The 21305-nt window shown below is 36.1% G+C and overlaps 1 protein-coding gene across 2 annotated transcripts; it reads right to left on the reverse strand.

Moving 5' to 3' along the window:
* Window positions 1-811: 811 nt before the first annotated feature.
* Window positions 812-21300, reverse strand: LOC105345288 (protein ELYS). 2 transcript variants are annotated; one of them, XM_020074128.3, is made up of 39 exons: window positions 21157-21300; window positions 20695-20843; window positions 18121-18377; window positions 17722-17851; window positions 17106-17246; window positions 16351-16413; window positions 16145-16253; window positions 15920-16039; window positions 15546-15630; window positions 15267-15432; window positions 15013-15142; window positions 14811-14901; window positions 14621-14714; window positions 14444-14505; window positions 13922-14047; window positions 13548-13638; window positions 13367-13456; window positions 13107-13247; window positions 12398-12502; window positions 12203-12299; window positions 11788-11908; window positions 11572-11685; window positions 10356-10457; window positions 10022-10212; window positions 9827-9921; window positions 9491-9672; window positions 9212-9359; window positions 8975-9110; window positions 7275-7343; window positions 7077-7169; window positions 6800-6984; window positions 6204-6558; window positions 6007-6119; window positions 4107-5917; window positions 2452-3166; window positions 2254-2295; window positions 2074-2136; window positions 1574-1976; window positions 812-1325 (listed from the first exon to the last, which is right to left on the reverse strand). In XM_020074128.3, the coding sequence occupies exons 2-39, from the start codon at window positions 20804-20806 to the stop codon at window positions 1160-1162; spliced, it is 7314 nt and encodes a 2437-aa protein (XP_019929687.3). In that variant the 5' UTR covers window positions 20807-20843; window positions 21157-21300; the 3' UTR covers window positions 812-1159. The 2 variants fall into 2 exon arrangements, with proteins under 2 accessions (XP_019929687.3, XP_019929688.3); XM_020074129.3 differs by lacking the exon at window positions 2074-2136.
* Window positions 21301-21305: the final 5 nt, after the last annotated feature.

Consider the following 21305-nt stretch of genomic DNA (forward strand, 5'->3'; position numbering starts at 1 on the left):
AATTGCTCAATTGTAACCCAAAATCGAACTTGACCTATAAAATAGAGATTCTTATGATAAATCTGTATACTTAATTTCATTTCAATATGTGCAATCTATACAAAGAAAATGAACGGGAACTGCGAATAATTGTTTACTTAGTCCAAAAGGCATAACTGTAAAAAATTGCACATTCGTATTATTGTAATAAATCTTTATACCAAATTTCATCTCAATACGTGCAACCTCTGCGAAGAAAATGAACGGAAACTGCAACAAGTGAAAAGCTGTCAATGCGACAGCAAACCGGGGTTTCTTTTATGTGAACTGTATCCATAATCCAGTCAATCCTGAATTGATAAACACTACCTACCGTTCCAGTGAAATGGAGTACCCTATATGCAACATTTTGCCAAAAAATGACCAAGTTCAAAAGCTGGTACTTTTTTTCATAAATTATCAGAAATCAAAATCCTAGCAATATGCACATCTCTGATATATGTACAATTGATCTGCAAAAGAACAACTTCCTATCTTGAAACTACAAATAAGTGGAATTTTACTAAGTCCAAGGAGAATAGCTGTCAAAAATTGCTCGAACACACCCAATATCAAACTTTATTAGAATAAATCTGTATACCAAATTTCATCTTAATACGTGCAACCTTTGTGAAAAAAATTAACGGAAACTATTGGTGGACCGACCGACCGACAGAGAGATGACAGCAGCAAAGCAATATGCCCTCCCTTCTTTGAAGGGGGGAGGGGGGGGGGGGTGCATAATAAATGGTAAATCTGTAATTGAACAACTACAATTAAAAAAATACCAATCAATATTACAATATCTTTATTTGAAATACAACAAATATCAATTTACAACTCTTCATATTTTGCTCTGCAAAAACATTTCATTATAAAGTTCTCTCCCGCACAAATTGAACATATCACTTTCAAGCATTGCATCAAAATGTAAAGAAATTCTATTAGATGTATTTTGGACTTTTCCCCAATTATGCATTGTCCATCAGTGCTGCTTGGTCATATAATGTACACAGCATAGAACTGAATTTAAACCATTCACCAAAATTCTGATTAAAAAAAGGTTCTGGCAGCAAATTCTTAAGTGCTGACATTTTTGGTATTTGATCCAGATTCCGAGTTTTATATTCCTCCTGCAGTACTACCAGAGTTTGTAGGCCTTCCTGCGCCCCCGGCGGGTAGTGGACTGGGATGAATTGGACTCCTCTGAGGCGCCCCGTTTTGACCTGAGGCTGCGGGTCTCTACTGGCTCATTTTCGGGGATTGGTGGAATCAGACTGACATCATCAACAGGCGAAGGGTCCCTCCTATCAAACATTTAAAGGACAGATTAAATCTTTCATTACCTTGGACTCAGTTCAAACAATGTTCCAATTTGGTAAATCCTATAAGTTAGATGACACGGGTAAGTAACCCAGAACGAAATAAAATTAAGAAGAATCTAGTTTCCCTTTCTGATGATTATTATAAAACAATTTATTTAAAATGGAATTTCTTAACAGTAACATTTATTTTTTCTCTAATAATAAACTTGACCCTGAAAGAACGTATTTACTTTTTCCTTCCCCTCTTTCTGACTTTAGCTACAGTTGGGTTGTCGGGGGGCTCAGAGGCCCCTCGTCGAGGCACTTTTGGTTTTTCTTGAACCTCTGGGGTCTGGCTTCTTGAACCGCGTAGAGACATTCTCCTGGGTATAGGTTGATTTTCATGAATAGGGGGTCTTGGGGTTACATTATCTGTTGGTAGAAGTATTGGAGGCTCGACCTCAGGCCCCTGTTGGCTGAGCCTTCTTTGGGATGGTCGACTGAGGTTATCTGGTTCTAAGCTCAGTCGGCTTGATATACTAGTTGTACCGTCTGGATCAATACTCAGCCGTTTACTTAGTCCTCTTGTGAGGGGTGGAGAAAAGTAAAAGTTATTGGCCTTTTCAAAACTACTTTCAAGCTCTTTTTTCGAATCTACAAAAGACATTAACTCTTGAAAAATGTTATCAAAATGTGGTAAACAAATATAATGTAACATAAAAGTTCTATATTGAGACAACAAAAGCTTCACCTTCATCAAGGTCAACATCAACAGGGTTAGCAAATGTAAAGGATAAAGAGGCTGCACTGTTATCTGGAATCAAACAATTTATAAATAACAATAGGTGGGACTCATTTAAAGCAAATATCAAAACCTACAAGTGTATGAGTATAAAGATAAGCCTTGCTTGAGAAATATATGTGTTCTTACTTTCATTCTCCTCTTCAGCTGCCTGGTTGTCATCCATATCACCTAAATAATACACAATTCAGTGAGTTGTAAATATATGTATAAATTTTCTTTAAAATATTTTTCAACTTTTCCTGCTAACAATATCAGATTTTATCCTGAATTCTTTTAATAACCAGTGATAAAACTTCTCTATTCATTACAAGTGAGAAAACCTACCATCTAGTTTCCCCCCATGTTCCTCTTCAGCCTCCATGGATTGACTCTCCATCTCCTCCTCCACCTGGCTTCCACCAGTCTCCTCTACTCCTCTATCTTCCTCCACCTTGCTTTCACTTGTATCTTCCTCCACTATATCCTCCTCCTCTGGCTGTGCCTCCTTCTTGGTTGGCCTTCTTCTTCCCCTTCTGGTGGGTGTACTAGGAGTTGCCACCTGCTCTATGATGTCTTTTTCCACAGCCTTCCTCCTGCTTCGTCGACTAGGTGTGGAGACTGGATTAATTATTGACTCTTCAATTGTATTGTCAGTGACTTCCTGTTTCTTCCTGCCTCGCCGATTGGGAGTGGCTACAGCTTCTTTTGTCTCGATTTCTGATCCTTCATCTTTCTCCACCTTCTTTTCCTCTTCAGAGACCTTTGCTTCACTTTCTGAATCTTTTTCATGCTCCACTATCTTTGCCTGTACCTTCCTCCCTTTTCTGCTAGGAGCGGGTGTCTTTACAAAAGACTCTGATTCTGATGTCTGCTGCTTCCTCCCCCTTCTGCTGGGTGTTCTTGGTACTTCATCCTGCTGCCCCTCACTTTCTTTCTTTCTGGTTTTTCTACTTGGAGTACTCAGTACTGGAACTTCTATTTCTGATGACTCACTTTTCAACTGTTTTCTTCTACCTCTAGTCCTTGGTGTTGGAGTGATTTCTCTCTCTGACTCTTCAACCTGAAATATATCAAACTAGTGTGAAAGTGAGCAAGCTCACATACCCAACACTTTCCCATTACTTGACAATGCTTCACATAATAAATAGAAGGGCATGCGTTTTATACACAAAACAACTTGTGTGAAGTATTGACACCAATTATGCTCAGCTGACCAGAAAAATGTCTCCACTTAAAATAAACCACGTAAAATTAGGGCTTCTGCCCTTTAAAATACTTCAATATAAACGGGGTATTCGAGATTACCATATTCGAGATATCAGGAGTTTCTTACATAGAGAATAATACATACCCTTTTCCATATCACAGCCAGTATCAGACCGAGACTCCAATTTCAGCCCACGGGCCAAAGGCCCGAGGAATGATATTGGTCGAGGGATGATACAGGCTGTGATATGGAAAAAGGATATTTATTATTATACTTATTACATACTTAGTAATAAAATTATAAAAAGGCATCAACTTGAACAAATTGATTTTCAATATTATTTGAAAGTAGTCTGTACATGTATTAAACAAAATATGAGATCTTTACCAAACATGTAGCTACAGAACCGGAATTTCCTCCTCTTTTAAAATTAACTTCCCCAAAACTGAAGTTTTCAACTGCATTTAAAAATGTCGACTGTATATAAAAAAAGTTTTATTTTTCATCAGTAAACATGCACAAATGCTAAAACAAAAAAAAGGCAGATGAGTTCTGCAATGGGTGTGATACAGATCCGTATCAGCCCTAGGGCCGATAACCTGTATCAACCCCGGAGGCGGATATGAGTTTTGGGATGTCATCTGTATCACATATGCAAAAAACCTGTATTTATTACTAAGTATGTAATAAAATCATTTATATGGAGAAATGACTGTGACCGCTGATATATTTTGAAATATTTACCTGTATTACCAAAGGCATTTAAACCAGAACCACATGAGTATGAACTTACATTTGAGTGGGATCTAGTGTTTATTTCATGAACAGGACTTGATTTTGCTGGAGATTTGCTTCTCTCTCTGGATGATGAACCTGCTTCACGGCCCCTTGTAGACTTGTTAGTTGACGTTGATATATCAGTTGTTGAGGGTGAAAGAGATTTCTTGCTCCTTAGTCTTGCAGAATGCCTAGTTGGTGTTGGTTGTACCTCTGCCTTAGCAGGAGACTTCGACCTGGAACTTCCCCTCCTGGCGGAATGTTGACTTGGTTTGTTCTCCAAAGACATTGCTTCTCCTGATATGGATTCATTTATTTTTCTGGTTGACGTTTTAGTATTTTCAATTTTTTCTTGTGACTTTGAGCGGGAACTTGATCTGGAAGTGGTAGATTTTTGTGAAGGAGATGCACTAGGTGATTTTGATCCTTTTCTTGATGTTCTTTTTGTCAATGGAGATGCACTAGGGGATTTTGATTCTTTCTTTGATGTTCTTCTGGCTGAAGGAGACACACTAGGTGATTTTGATCCTTTCTTTGATGTTCTGTTTGTCGATGGAGATGCACTAGGTGGAGATGCACTGGGAGATTTTGATCCTTTTCTGTTCTTTTTCCGTACAGAAGGTGATTTTGGTTTTTTTTCATATATTTTCCTTGAGGATGGGGATACACTTAAAGCCCTAGATTCCATATCTGAACTCTCTATGTCATTGACCACTTTTTGTCTTCTACTTCTCCCCCTTCTAGATTTGCTCTGCTCCAGTTCGCTATTGTCTTCATGTCCAGATTTTGCCTCAGAATCTGGAACATCAGAACTCTCCATCTGCACATCCTCAGAACCTTCTGTAGAGGACTCCACCTCGGAGGCTGATTTCTTTGATGATTTTGTTGTTTTCTGAGATCTTTTAGATTTGGCCGATTCTTTTGCCTGTTGAGAACGAGTCCTTGTGGTCCGTCCTTTACCTGAAGTGTCTAGGAAAGACCCATCTGCTCCTTCAGAAGATGCAGCTTGACCACTAGATTTTTTTGTTGAGGGTGGAGAAAATTTGAATTTCTGGGACCTTAAGTTTCCTCTGTGCCATCTAGACTTTTTATCTTTTATACCTTCATCTGAAGAACTGTCTAACTTTCCATTCAAGGATGAAAACACTTCATTATTGTCAGTTTTCATTTCTGATGTGCTATCTGCTTCAGCTGTCTTACTGATGTCAAGACTACTACCCTCATCCCTTTGTCCAGATGATTTCACCTGCACTGGTGGAGAAAATGTAAACTGATGCTTCGAACGTATTCGCTGGAAGGACCTTTTCTCCATCAAAGGCATGTCACTAGTACTAGCTGGTGGAGCAAAAGCATAGGTCTGAATGTTGTCAACAGAACTGTCGGCTGCTGATACCAGAGTCCTGTCCTTGACTTGATCGACCGATTCATCCACTCCTTGACCAGACTGGATGGGAGCCTGTTCTTCCTCTGTGTCTCCATCCATGGTTAGATCTATTTCAATCGGCTCTTTGACCCCTGTGGTAGTACTGACCTCCTCTTCTGAAGCCTTGACCATCTCTTTATCACTGAACAGAGCTGTTCTCTCTTGAGATAGCTTGACAGTCGGGGATCTACAGAGGGAGCTGACACTAAGCTTGTTAGGACTAGCCTTGTGTGGGGAATTCTTCAGCTGAGTGAATCTTCCTTTCGGGAAATTTGTCAACACTAAAGTAGGAGACATCTCTTTTGGGTTTGAAGCAACTTCTGGCTCTTTTGTCATTGGATTAATTGCACTGATTTCTCCAGGGTATGGCACAGATGGGGAGAAAAATGACTCATCTTCCATTTCTGTAATTCAATATTTTGAAATATTTATGAATAGAAAACTTTGTATCATAAACACTGTACTTTCACACAGGTTTTCAATAGTAGCATACCAATGTCTTCTTGTGGTTTATTCTTGACATTTTCTTCTTCCTCTGATATACTTGCTCTTGGAGAACGATTCAATTTGTCAAGTTTGGATCGGTTCTTAGGAGACATGGAAATGCTGCAAAACCAAAAAATAATTTTTTTTTGACATGATAACTTAACTGAGGATTTTGTCAAAATAAAAATCATATATGATCCCTACCTCTCCGGGGTGGGGCTGCGGTCTTTTACAGGTCTGATAGGAGTTCTGGCCAGGGCTGACTTGGGACTGGTAGGTGACCCTAGAGTCTTGGAGGGGCCTGCTTTGGAATCTCTGTCTGGAAACCGTAACTTCTTGGCAGATAAAACAAGAGATTCTCTCTGTGTTTTCACTGGCTCCAAATCCTCATCATCCTCCATGGCAAACCTAAGCTTCTTTGGAGTCCCTTGACCAGAGTTGGCATTTGCCAGATGAGTGACTTTAGTAGAGGCTGGCTTACCAACGGAAAGAGAGACAGCCATGGATTCTTGACTGAAGCTCAGCTTTAGATCTGAACAAGGCTCATTGATAGAAATGTCTAAAAACATTGTAAATATACATGTACATGTATTTTCAAAAAAATTAACTATTGCAATAATTACAGTATTTGTTTTCCCAGAAGACTGGAGTAAACAAAGAAGTTGTACATTGAAAACAGTATTGTTTTAAAAATTTTCTTGAAAGAACATACTTCTGATCAACCCTATTTCGTATTTTAAGAAATTTCTCAATAGAAAAGTTCCATTAAAAGGGACAACAGCTGTGGTTGCTATGCATACCTTTGCTACTGGTATCTGGGGAGTCAAACTTGGTGGCACTGTTAATAAGGTTCCGGACCTTTAGGATGGACTGAGGGGTGGGAGCTGTAGATACTGAGCGAGTGGATTTACGTGGAGTTTTTCGCTCCACTTTGGGAGTTTGCAACAGTCGTAATGCAGAGGCACCTTGAACCTTTAATTTTGACCTGAAAAACATTAGAGGGAAAACCCAAAGTAAATATAGAATATCACAATAAGCATTTCAAAATCATATAAAGTTTTTCTTTGTCTTCCTTACCTGATTGGAGTCAAAGAGCTTGCATTTAAACCAAGACTAGTATTCTGCCACGTAGATGCATTGATATCAGGGTATACAACAGGCTGTGTGTTTCTGAAATAAAACATACCTATGTTAAAGACATGTAAAGATAAAGTACTGCAATTTGATAACAAACAAGCCGATAGACATACATGTACATGTATAATGGCAACTTACAGTGTGTCATTAATTTTTGGTGTCACAAGAGTTCCAAGGAAAGCCTTTCTGGAGATAATCTCAGGAGTCCTAAAACACATAGCAAATGACCATACCTTATTATACAAAAAATGTACTTCCTATTAAGTGTTTCAAATTCAGCCTAGATAGAGGATTGCAGCAATTCATACTTAACAAGGGTACCGCTAAACGAGCATCCCCTCGCGACATGAATCATTGTGTAGGGGATTCATTATTTAGAAATATACAGTTATGTAAATGTAATTGAGGAGACCACATTGTACTAACCCTCCATTACTACAAAAGCTTCTTTTTTTTTTTTACCTGTACAAGATCTATATATAAAAAAAAAAAAATATCAAGTTGTTGATTTGGACTGCTTACTTTCACAGTAGTGAAGCAAAGTAGTTATCGTCAAGTCAAACATAAAATTTCTGTTAAAAGTTGTGTTATTTTAACAATATATTAAAAAGTATTTAACTGACTTGAAAATTAATAGGGTTTCTCCTTTTACCATGCGAAATAAGTGTATGAAGTTTGATAAATATCCGTGCAAGGGTTTTCTTTAAATCTTGCTTCCAAGCTGAAGAAGATACACATACATATACAAACACGCCCAGCATTGATGCTATATTCCCTTCGCAACAATTTGCGCAAGGGGATAACAAGAGCATCCCAAAGCAGAGAATCCCCTCGCAAAATAAAACATTTGAAAGGGGGGGGGGGGGAATGCATTATTTAGGAATATACATGTAATAGAAGAGACCAAATATTTATCTTTTTTCAACCACTTTGAATTAAAATATTTTGTTAATTTCTATTCCTATGCATGCTCTAGGATGTATCCATGTGGGACTGGTACATTTACATAATTGTACAATTCCTCTGATTATCAGCAAAAACAAAACACAAATGTTTTAAACTTTAATATTATAATTTTATTCTCTTTATTCAGTAACAATCATTATGCATTCAGACAATTAGTGTAGACAAATTTAAGTTTAAAAATGAATAAGACACGCTAAAGATCTAGTGATTTGTAGTCTGCTCTATCAGTCTATGGGAAAATTCGAGTTAACATGTCGTAATTTCAACCCCATTTTTTTTTTTAATAGAGTAACGTATCTACATCGATTAACATGAAATGAATTCCCCCTTAACAATGTTGACAATATTAGTCAAAGTTGCTTCTGAATTATAAACCTGTTCTTCTCTTAGTAATTTGGGAAATATAGAACTTAATCTTCTGCCAGCCTCAATTTTTCACTTAGGACATCCTTCTAACTCCCAATCTCTAAAGAGCATTTGTTTCTTACCCTTTCAGAGCCTTAACCCAACAAAGTATCAAGTTGTTGATTTAAGATATTTCCTTTTGCAAACCGGAAATTTCTATTGTCAAGTCTATTTAAGTGTTGTAATTTTACAATAATTTAATAAATATTTAACAGAATTACTTGAAAATGAATAGGGTTTGTCCTTTCACCATGCTTATAAAGTTTGATAAACATGCATGCGAGGATTTTCATTTAATTTTGCTTAAAAGGCTGCAATGGACAAACACACATATACACACACACAGCAGTGATGCTTTATTCCCTAAGCGACAAGTTCCCGATGGGATAATGAACAAAGCAATTTCTATCTTTTAAAGCTAAACATCTACAAGTACATGTACCTGTACAAAGCATGTGAGTACATACCCATCAGGGGTGTCCAGATTCTCCTCTACCTCCATTTTTTCCACGTGATTCATTACATCAGCGTACAGAGAGGAGCGGGACTGCATGTTGTAGTTTCGGGTTGTGACCTTTGTGGACAGTGGCTGGGGCCTCTTCACTGTGTACACAATGTAGTCATTAATCACTGCTAAAGTATTCAAAAGCCATTTAAAAGACAAATTTAGAAGAAGTACTCCGATTTTAAAATAAATTGCACACCTTCCTTCCTGAATACGGATGGGTTTTTTTGACAGTGATAACTTTCCCAGACCAGTTTCTTCTGAACATTTGTTAAAACCGACATGAAGCCATCCACAATAGCGTTCCTTGCAGTTGCTCTTTCTCTGGCCTTTGCACTTGCATCAGTCTACAAAAAAAAATTAAAATCCTATTCTTTTGGCCATCTTCTAGATGTACAGCACCATTTTTTTTCACACAAGTTAACTAAGGAGTTACTTTACTTGTGTTTGTAGGCAGTATATAAATATAGGTGCTCACCATGACAGTTTGCTTGAGTTTCTCATTGAGCCTGATGGCCTCCACGTAGCAGGCTCTCTGGAGGTAGTGGAGGATGAGCACCTCCTGACAGTACTGGTCAGTGCTGCTGGTCAGGAACTGTACCAGGGTCTCCTCCTCTCCACCCGTCATCGGCAGCTGGAGCAGCTGGTCCACCGTCCGTGCTGTACAGAAACAGCATAAAAAACACTTAACTTGTACTCAATCAACATCAAAGATCCTACAGTATCTCAATATTGAATTTCTTCCTCGAGTCTTTCACAATTTTGACAATATACGAGTGCATGTACATCACATCCACTCTGACTCAATACTTACTCTGTTTACAAGCCTCAAAAATGTGCTGTAGTAGATCTTGGGCATTTGTTTGGTCTTGACAGGATCTCTGGTATTCCAATGCTTCAGCTGTCATCCTTAATAAAACAATATATATGTTGATTAAGGAAAGTTCACTGTTTAATATCTATCTCATATCTAAAGCCTTACTAAAAATAATAATGTAAACAAACTAACCCATTTGCCAGGAGCACTGTTAGCTTCAGCTTGACTTCCTCAGGGGTGGACAGAGCGGGCTGTACAATGCTGAGATAGCGCACAGCCATCTTACTCTCTCCCTGATACAATAAGGATTTAACAATGCGCTGATGCTGCCATCTTCCAAAATCTAAGATCACAAAAGGATCCAAGATCTGAGACATTGATTCCTATTGTAATGAAAAAAACATTAAAACTTATTAATTTACTGGCAGCTCCATTAGTTGTTTATGATTGACAGACAAGTAAGCATGGATTTGATTTAAAGAATTGAGACCAAACTTTCAAAAGTTGTATGTGTTTATTGTATTACCTCAAAATCTTTATGATCCATAAGCCAAAACCCCTGCACCTGTTTGACCACTGTGTATGGAATTCCAAATTTTTTGGAAAATTTCTGAACTTTTAAAACCAACTAAAATATGGAGAAAAAAAACATCTGAAAACATTGTCATGTAAAATAGTCAATATAATACCCACAAAGAACAACATTACTTGAGACAAGTGAAAGTCCAAATGGACTTGAAAAATATGAAAAGGCAAACATTCTGGGTGATCTTGACCTCAAACATTCTTACAAGATCATCACTGAATGCAATATGACTGACAGTGCTATGACAGACTGACAGACATTTTAAAGAATCAGCAATAAGTCCAAATGCTTCTATATAAGTAAAACCATATATGATAACATTTGTTTTTTGGAATAATGAAAATGGTTTCCTTTATACAATTGGGTCCCTCACAAATTTTCAAAGCAAATGGTATTGTTAGAAGATTTTTAAAGATTGTTCTCTTTATATTTCTACGTAAATATTTGTCCTGTTATACAGTATTTCTACTTTCGAGTGTCAAGTGAAAGTCATCACTATAGTTGCTCTCATTATGATGCCAACCCTAACATTACTCAAAAATTTTAAAGATCTGATTTTCACTGCTATGTTAAACCCTGTACTCTACTGCATATTCTATCATAATAGTCACAGCTTGGTCAAGTACATTCATTGCTAAATATCCCCTAACAATATTTTTAATTGTACAACATTGCGGTAAATAAACCAAAGAAGCGTTTACTGAACTACAATAGCCAACGTTTTACCTGTTTTAAAAAAGTGTCAAATTCCATTGGGATGTATAAAATACACCCCTTTCTCACAAAGAAATTGAATTTTCTAGAAAAAAAGACTTGTGTATTATATTTGTCAAATTACGGTATAATTACACCAATAATTATCGCCCAGTCATTAAGTAAAAGTCAATTACAGACTTACATATTGTTAATACACTTTGTTTATGTACCAAACAGGTGAAAACTAATATGCCAAATGCAGCAAGTTATTTTTATTAGGAAATACTCTCACCTATACATGTCTCTTAGCTTTATAAGGTTCATGTAACTGAGAATAGCTGGGATAGATTCTTTGAAACTGAACAAAATGCCAGTATGACAGGCAAACAGGACAGAACATAGATGACTAATACTACATACATTAAGTTAAGGCAATGTCTCGTACATGCAAACGTCTTACCTTATCATGGGTACTTGGATCTGCGAGGGACACCATGTCTAGAAGAGCGTACAGGACCACAGAGTGCTTGTCAATTAGGGAAATGTCATCCAACAGATATATGCTCAGTAAAGCCTTCAGAAAATTTAATGGTGATTGGATATGATTATATGATTATTGCATATGAAAAGATGTACATAATTTACAACTGATGCTTCATGGTCTTCTATCACTTACGTGTAGGCTACAGGGCGGGTACAGGCCACTCCCTCCCTCGGCGTGCCAGAGGTCGCCAACCTTCCGTCCCATCACCTCTACCATTCCATCTATCATCAGAATGTCTGTGGAGTTGACAGAGCTGTGGAAAATACCAAAACATGCAAAAATGGACAAAACATACATGTACTGGTAATTGTACATGTACATATGTTCTAAAAGATTTGTATGACAGCTTGCTATTTGCATTAAGTTTAGAAAATGAACAACATACAGAAAGTCACTTAATTAGCATGATACTTGTATTTAACCACTGAATTTAGACAGAGATATGTAAAGATGTTAGAATGTTTACAACTTGGTCAGTATGATGGTATGGAAGAGAGGTCTGTACCAGATTTCATCAGCTTAAAGTTTTGTTGCTGAGACCACCCACCTGTCCAGTTTCTGTATTTCCTGTCTTTTCTGAGAGTAGGACTGGATCAGCATTTCTGCTGGATACTTGTACTGCTTCTCATCTTCCTCCTCTAATTCTATATGTAATACAACAGGGCTACTATTATACCAACGATTCAGTTGACAAAAGGGAAGGTAAATTCTACAAAATTAAATTCCTCTACAAAGCACTGACCATCTCCCTCTGGAAGGAAGCCCATCTTATGAAACCAGATGACCATCTGTAGATGTTGCTGTATGTAGGTCACCACAGACAATTTATCCTGTAGGTCACCTAGACCTGGAAAAAAATGATTAAACACTTAAGTTTTACCTTTCTGAATACATGTAAAACTTTTTTTTCTGCTTTAACAAAGATTTCATTAAGTTTAAGGTATCCGACCCATATTAGGACCGATTTTTTCTAACCTTGAATATCCATCCTGAATTAAAGTCTCTTATATTAGCTGCAGAACTGTAGCTCTCCAGGAAAAAAAATATTGACAGACCGGAGAGCTACAGGGCCACCCATTGAAAAAATTGTATATTTACTGCGCAGAAAAAATAAATAAGGTAAATCAGTCGAAAACTAGCGCACGTTTTTCTGTATTTTCTATATAGAGTCTTCTTGAAAAAGTTGTTGGGAAAATCATTATTTTGAGTCATAGAATAAACTATGGATGAATTTTGTTACTACATGTATAATGATCAAATGACTTTTTGGGAGGCAAACTGGAATAAGAGGCCACTTGTCTTAAGTGGCCACTTTCAAAGTTTCTCCAAGGTGTCCTCTTAAAACAGTTTTGACTGTACATGTACATAAACAAGATTTAGAAAATCTACAGAACTATGGGATTATGTTTAGTCGAATCATAAGACTTATGATTGCTCTTGTAGAAGCCTACCCTCTTCAGTTGTGGGTGCTGACTGACTGATCAGTGCCTTGATAATAGCCAAGATGCTTCCAAGTCTTTGGTTGGACTGGTAGAGGGTCTGCAAAGCCCGTCTGTCCAGGGGAATTCCTGACCAGTCATACAAAGTCACACCTATCAAACAAGAATTCATTTCTCAGACAGTTGAATTCAATCAGTTCAAAGGCAAACTTTTTCAAAAGCTTGCAGAGTTTCCAGACATAGAAAGCCCGTAGTAGAACTGAACCACCTACAGGAGTTGTCAATGTTATTCTTGATCTCAGCGACTCGACTCCAAACCCAATCCAACAGGAACTTGAGTGAACAGCCAACGTGAACAAATTCTGTAGAGATAGAGAGAACCAGCTTTATAATTCATGTTTATAATGACAGAACAAGTATTTTAGAAGTGAAAGAAATCAGTAAAGTACACACCCCCTAGAGCCCATTCCTGGACACACTTGATGATGAATGACAGCATGTGGTAATTGAGGGCCATTGTCAACAGAGACTCCTTCATTTGTGCCTAAAACACAATGTCATTAGAGAAATACTTGACAAACAAAAGTTACTCCATTTAATCAAAATTGGTTAAAGTTCTTAATTTCACATTAAAGGCTCTGGAGCCATACAATTCAGACTTTTGATCTCAATCTCACTTCTTACTTTTGTGAAAATGTGACATTGTGATCATGTCAAAATATAATAGACCATGAATCAGATTTAAGAAATTCCTATAACCATGATAATTTTTTTTCAATTTTACACATATATTGCAATGAAAACCACATATTAAATAGATGACTTACAGGGGAAGGGTTACTGGCTGCTGCGTCTAGTGGCCTGGGTAATAGTCCGATCACAATACACAGATTGTACAGTTCCTTAGGATTCAGCAGCACAGAGGGCCCCATCTTTTGCATAGTAGCCATAACCTACAGAATTTGTCCCAAACCAATAACCATAAAGCATACTCTAAAGAGATGAATTCTGTATAAGTGGTTATTTACATTGGTGGTAAATTAAGCTTTTTCTGTAGTCAAACAATACGTGTGGGTATCAAATAGGTGGATGCATAATTTACCACACGCAAGTTTTGCTTTTTCTACCATACGCACGGGGGTATTTAACGCGGTTTTAAGCTTACCGCGTAACTAATGTAAATTTCCACCATGCTTAAATTACCACTTTTACAGTACAATTAGAATCCATTTCTTTGATAAGAGATTGATTATTTTTAATAATTTATTAACTTTTGTAATAGATTATCATTGTTATAAAATTAATGATCATCCTTAGGATTTGAAATTTCTCATCTTGAGACCACTGACCTGTCTCTGGGTGCCTAGATACTGAGCCCTCAGGACTCCCTCATCAACCACACACAAGGTGTCTACAGCAGAACATCAACAATAATCAAACTCATTTTCAACAATATAATTATTCTTTTTATTTGTGTAATAAAAGAAGATCAAAAAGTTCTTGGTTAAATAAAACTGTTGACTTACTAAATGCCAGCGCAGCAGGATAGAAGTGTTGCTCTGGTGGCATGAGAGATGTGTTTGTGAACCTATTCAGCTTATCGACAGACATATACACAGTCTGAAAAAAAACCAAACATGAAATATTTATAGCATGACTGAACCAAGTCAAACTTTGTTAATGGCAAAGACACAGAGGTAGATGGGATGTACTGACCAGAACTGATCCTTGGTCCGAGTGCTCTGCTATCTCATCCAAACTAAGGAAGGAAAAGTAGGAACAAGTGTCCATGGGTCCAGTAGAAGCCCTGCAAAAATAAATCAAAATGCGTTAAACTGTACTAAAAATACAGGTCAGTAGTATTGTAAATCAATTCTAAAATAGGCTAATTTTAGATCCCATCCTGTTCAGAGTTTACCTGATAGTGGTAGGCATCTGAGCATGGTACCATCTATTCATGTCAAATATCCCCATGTGAGAAGTCTGTTTAGATCCATCCGAGCATTCCCAAACAAACACACATAAACTCAAGTCTGGACCGTGTAACACTGCAATGGAGAGTTCAAGAAATTTACTTGTATACTAAAATTAATCATGTGTGATAAACTAGTTTGAAATGCTTTGCTACACTTGAAAGTTCATGTATATGTAGTTCTCATTTCATAATCTTACTTTCTTCGAATGATTCCTCTTCATCCAGTTTCGCAGGAGGCTTGTAGCAAGGATCTTGGAGGGTGTAACAGGAGATTATACGACTAGAGACAGTTGGCTTTAGACTTGGGTTCAAAGGTGATGCCACCAATTCAAGGTCAAATCTCAAGCTTACTGAAGTCAGATCCTACAAATTTGCAAAATTTCATAAGTATAATACCTATATTTTTATCAAATTCTAATATCATGAAGAATTCATGGATAGGTACTTGTTGTTTTAAAGTCAAAGATTAATTTCACCTCATAAAAGGCTCCATAGTTGCTGTACATAGTCTTCTTGTTGTAAGCTAACTGGTACAGAGAAATAATGGACAAACTGTCATCTCTAAAACACAAAAAGAAAATAGGGTGATTGGTCATGGAGACAGATACTGAACACAACCACGTTGTTAAAATTAGTTTACTTAAATAACAAAACTGTAGATGCAAATATGCATTTTTGAAGAGCTAGAAAATGAGTGTCAAAAAGATACATGATACACAAACTACATGTAAGATCCAAACTAGAAATGTTTTAGACCTACATGTGCAAAACAACACTTTTATCAAGGGAAATGGTGGGGAGGGAAAATAGGGGGAAATATAACTATCCTTAAAAAATAAAAAAAAATTACTGATGGTCGCCAGTGCTTCTAGTTATCCAAATATAGCTGAAGTTCTTGGGATCATTTTCTGGCTCCTGATATGCAATGTGGGTGATGGGAATCATTTCTCCATCCAATCTACTGCTGTATCTATTCAAAAGTAATGATCACTCCATCATAGTACATGTATAAATCCAGAAAATAGTAGAGAAATAGAAAAGAATCAGCTATGAACTAATGGAAAAAAGTAATTACTCTAGAACTGGTGCATGAAGTCTCCATATTTGGTAACAGCCAAAACTAAAGCCCACAAAGAGGCTGCCAATTTGTTGAATATACTGCAAACAACTGACATGAACAGCGTCTACAACAAGAACAAATTCTTGTAAGTGAAGATAAGACTTACAAACCAGTTAACATGTTGCATATAACTTTAAAAGTTGATGAATTGAAACCTGTACCAAATGTCTTCACAACAGTTCCATCACATTTTCTGTACTTGTAGCCATTTCCTTGTGCTTCCTCTGCAAAAACGAGAAAAAAAATCAATGAACGTGGTTTGTAATCACATTTAAGATCAGTGTTTCCCCAGAAATTTTTTTGATGTTTGACGTAACAGCGCCCCAGCCAGGGCGAAATCACTGCGCGTAATAATAATATAACCATTTGATGAAATGTACTACATATTAAGTACTATAACTGATGCATTCTCATGAAATCTACATCAGCAAGTATTATTTCATTTTATTTGTAATTCATATAAAAATATATTTCTGTTTCATTTCGAGCAAAACTAATAGCATTTTTTTCAAAATCAATTTGTTCAAGAGGCTGACCTTCACAAGCTTTTACAAGAAATATAGATTCATTAGGCAGTTCCAACACCTTCTGTTTTATTCTTTTTCCTTTTATATAGAGGAGATTATTTTTTTTTTGGACAATTGATATTTTTTGTTTGAATTTAGGGTTCATATGAAAGTTTCTGTGATATTTTGAATATCTAAATTTTGTTACTGTACATTAACAGTCATTATACATGTGCACACAATCATTTTCAGAGGCATACTATAGGATGTCTCTAGTCATGTGACATTGCTTCCGTGTATCACTTGCAATTAACTGTAATTTTTTTCTTCTTTATTGAGTACATTTGCTTAAATTTGCATGGTTTTTAGAACTGATAAATGATGGTTGATGAGAAAGCAGCAGGACTGACCGTCTAGGACCATGGCGAGGTGCTGGGACCTGGACATGGCCTGTACCCTCCTGTGCTCCGTGTCCCGGGACCGTGGAGATAACAACTGGAGCTTGTTTGGTTTGATCTCATCTGTCTCTATCTCATCATCTAGGCACATGTCTGTCAAAAAGTATTTAATCATTATGTTCCAGTATTGAATTACCATCGGTGAAATCTAATGAAGCATACAGCTTTTAGCATAGTCCTTCCTACTTAATCTGTAAAGATTCACACATTGTTCCAATACCTTGAATGTCTACCACATTGAAACATACTCATAATGGTAATCATTTTCAAAGTGCAACATGTAAAAAAAAGTGTGTATTATATTCTGTGGATTAGGGCACATGGAAATAAAATAAAGAATATGGTATCTCTGACAAAATAAATTAGTCTACACCAATACAACTTGCATAACGTGTGATAGCAGCAGTCATACTTTCACTGTATCCAGAAAAATGCTCTGAAAAATGGAGTAAAATTTTGTTCCTATATATAATATGCACTCCCCACTTTTGATCCAATTTTGGCTGAAAAAAAAAGTGTGTTATACACTAGGCTTTACCGTACTGCATTTAAATACTTGACTTGTTACCTATAAGATACACAATGCCACCATTTGTGCCCACAGCGACTATGCCATAGAAATGACGTAGATGTGCAGACAGAGCCCAGACAGGAACATCGTCTCCTCCAGTGTTTGTAATTGGGTCCACAGAGGAAATCTACAAGAAAAAATAATTGGCATGAAGCATCCCTTTTGGCTCAAGCTGTCTTTTACTGAAATAATTCATTTTAATTCTTATATCTTAGTTTGCTTTCCCTTCAATATTCTAGATAACTTGAGATTGCTTACCATGTAAAAGAATCACTAAATGTGACACGTATATGCAGATTACTACGCAAGATTTTGGCGTTAATTCACTCAATTATTACAGACAGATAAGATAATGTGTTTGAGTAATTGTGAGAGACTGTTATTTTCATTAAATACCTTTTGTGGAATTTCTATAGTCTTGGTGATTTTTGATAAATGGAGATCAAGAACGCATAGAAGTCCGCTTGATGATGAATAGCAAACTCCAACCAATAGTCGTCGATTGCTTCCATATTGATACTCCTTTACGCATGTAATATATGCATTTGAATCACAAATGATTTCTCCAAATTTCCATGATGCCAAACACTGGCTTGTCCTGGTATCCATAACCTCTAAAACCGCTTCTCTGACAAGCCAACACACTGCTCCATCTTAAAAATACAAATTCAAATACAAATCATGGTTTAACATGACCCTTGTCAAAACTTTTATTTCATAAATCCTAATTCCTATGCGTAAAAATGAAAAATGTTTAATGTACTTTTGTCTTAGGATTTCCAAAAGAAATATTTTGTATAAATTATTATTAAACAAAATGTGACCAATCGCCCTAATGAAATATAATATCCCACACAGGATGTAAAATTACAGTGCAAAAATAGATATTTTTAAAAATATTCTGAACCCGCATTAGAATACATAAAATGAAACAACTTTTGGTAAACAATTTTTCTGTAACTCTATGTTAGGGAGATTGATCCCTACATGTCTAATGAATATTGATGTGATCCACCATTTATAACATCAGTGTGCATGAGTGCTGGAAAACCCAGCATTGAAAACACGATGGAAGAACAGTTTGTTTACAAATTAGAATCACATTTTCCATGTCTTAAATTAGATAACTCTTATATCAGATGATACCCGAAGCATTATTATTCCAAAATTCATTAATGTAGAACAATATCAACTGTTAATTATATGTAATAAAGATGAAACATGATTTGAGCATCATCAACACGATAAACGGAGTAAATTCCCTTCTCCCTAAGGAATGCATGTTCTGAGTATTCATTTCTTCTTTATTCGAAAATTCTTCTAAATGAAAATCCACTTGTGGTTTATAACTTATAGAGTAAAGAAACGGAACACATGAACCTGACTATATATATAGCAAAACCCCTACAACTTCATGATGGAAACCTAAGTTTAAATTGGCTTTTAATTCCTATTCCATTAATCTATAGTCTGCGTTAACGACCTTTCCTTGTTCCTATCTTTGTCAGTCTGTTTTTCTTTTTCTTTCCTTGCCAAATCTGTCAAACCTAATGGTCTACCCTCTGTCTCGTCATCACCATTATTGTTGATAACACGAGGTGGATGTCACGTGGTGACCCTTTTAAGGCAGGGTCATTGAAATCTTTTAAATTTTTTACCAGCATGTAAAAAAAATAATAATCTTTTTTTCATTTCTTGTATCTTTGTCATGCGATTGACTTAATATACAGCGTAAATTAAAAGTCCTCTCTTTAAATAAAGTATTAATGAAGCAAATAATCAGATCTTATTAATGTTATTCACTAAAATTACCCCATATATACCTTTAAAGAAAAACTTTCTCACCAAAAGTTGTTTTATTTCATGTATATTTATGACAAATATTACATTATTTTTTTCCATTTTTTTTTCACAGTAAATTTATATCCCACTTGGAGTATTATATCACATACAAGCTATTATATCCCATTTAGGCAATTGGTTTCAACCTGTATAAAAAGTGCACTCAAATCAACGTAGGACATATATACTATATATACGTCCCTGAATCTACCGGATAATAATCATAACTATTTTTCAAATTTTATGCCAGAGCAAATTATCTTCCTTAAAATTTCATTATACTTTCATCCATAGAAAATTCAGCTCATTCATCCATTAAGTGATTATATACTCTATCCAAAGTTTCTGCTTCCACTACTTTTTGCTAAATATTTATATAATCATAAATACCACTGTGCCCGCACCATGTTCATCCTCTAGAATGAAAAGAGTCCAGATTGTCTATTTTGAAATATGCCCCCTCTACACCTTCAGGTTTCAATACACAACCAAAAATAAAAAATTATGGGGATATTGTGTATAGTCTTACATGTTCATGTTAATTTAGGTAAAAATAAATGAAGTGTAAATGAAAAAATCTTGGTTTTTCCCCATTGAATCAATTTCAATTGTACTTCATTGACGGGTATGTATTCTCATTAAAATTTGTCAAAAAGGGAGGGGAACAATTACCTGGGACTAGACAGAATGTTCTATCATTAAAATGACAGATGTCCTACATACCCGGTTTAATGATAGAATTTGTTACCTATACTTGCTTTGCTGCAAATGAAAAAAAAATATTGTGTACGTTGTATATCGCCTTAATTTTCATATGATTGGTCTCAAATACCTACAATGTTGCTCTTTTGTAATCCCATTTTACCACTGTGGCACATTAACTGTTTTGCAGCAAAATCACTGCCACTTTTAACATCATGTTTGAAAATACGCTGTTTTCAGTTGCCATTTTATTGACAATTTAAGAGACATTCATTCCGAGTGCGATTTCCGAAAAAAATGGCAGGCGCTTTGTGGCTGCTATATTGCAAGGATTTTGGAAAAATTCTTACAGTGACCTGAGGGTAGCCTGGTCACGGTAAGATTATTCTTTCTTACCTGGGACAGACTATGAGAAATTAATTTTACCTTTAGAAACCCCAGCAGTAGCAACATCATTTTGATTATATGTTGCTGAAGTCGTGGTTCCAGTGAATGGTTTAAGGGGGGAAACTGTGTGTGGAGTTGTTCCCGGTCTCATGATTATAAATGTCGAAGCCTTCAATGGAACTTAATGCCTAAAAATGATAAACTAAATGTAGAGAAAATTCGGAAAAAGAAAATAACTTCACCTGTTCTTTAGAATAAATGCAGGTAATACATGTTAGTTCATGTACAATGTTTGCACTAACAATATCTGACATTTTAATGCAGTTTTATATTTTGTAAACAAGACAGATACTGTAATCATAGATTATTTGTTTTATACAAATCTGCTGTTAACCGCCATCTTTAAAAACACACGTGCATCAAGAGTTTACATAAATAATGTTCAATAATTAACAAATATCACCTTAATCTTAAATATTCTAATCTTAAAATTGTGCATACCACGATAAAAAAGCTGACAATCTGTCATTCGGGAAAAGGGTTTGCTCTTTTCACTTTCATCTGAAAATCGTCGGTTCAACTCCACCATTACCTTGAAATGTAAACACAATTCTGATTGGACGTTTGATTTCCCGGGGAAATAAAACCCA

Source organism: Magallana gigas, chromosome 3, assembly GCF_963853765.1.
Source record: "Magallana gigas chromosome 3, xbMagGiga1.1, whole genome shotgun sequence".
Classification (NCBI taxonomy): domain Eukaryota; kingdom Metazoa; phylum Mollusca; class Bivalvia; order Ostreida; family Ostreidae; genus Magallana; species Magallana gigas.

Bases quoted from the DNA above. Each gene is read 5' to 3' on its own strand.
- LOC105345288 (XM_020074128.3), bottom strand. From the start codon at position 20,806: ATGAGACCGGGAACAACTCCACACACAGTTTCCCCCCTTAAACCATTC. The intron at 7,344-8,974 runs GTATGTACTCAC...TATGTGTTTTAG, and splicing joins AATCTGGACACCCCTGATGG to GACTCCTGAGATTATCTCCA. The intron at 1,977-2,073 runs GTGAAGCTTTTG...TGTCTTTTGTAG, and splicing joins TGATGTTGACCTTGATGAAG to ATTCGAAAAAAGAGCTTGAA.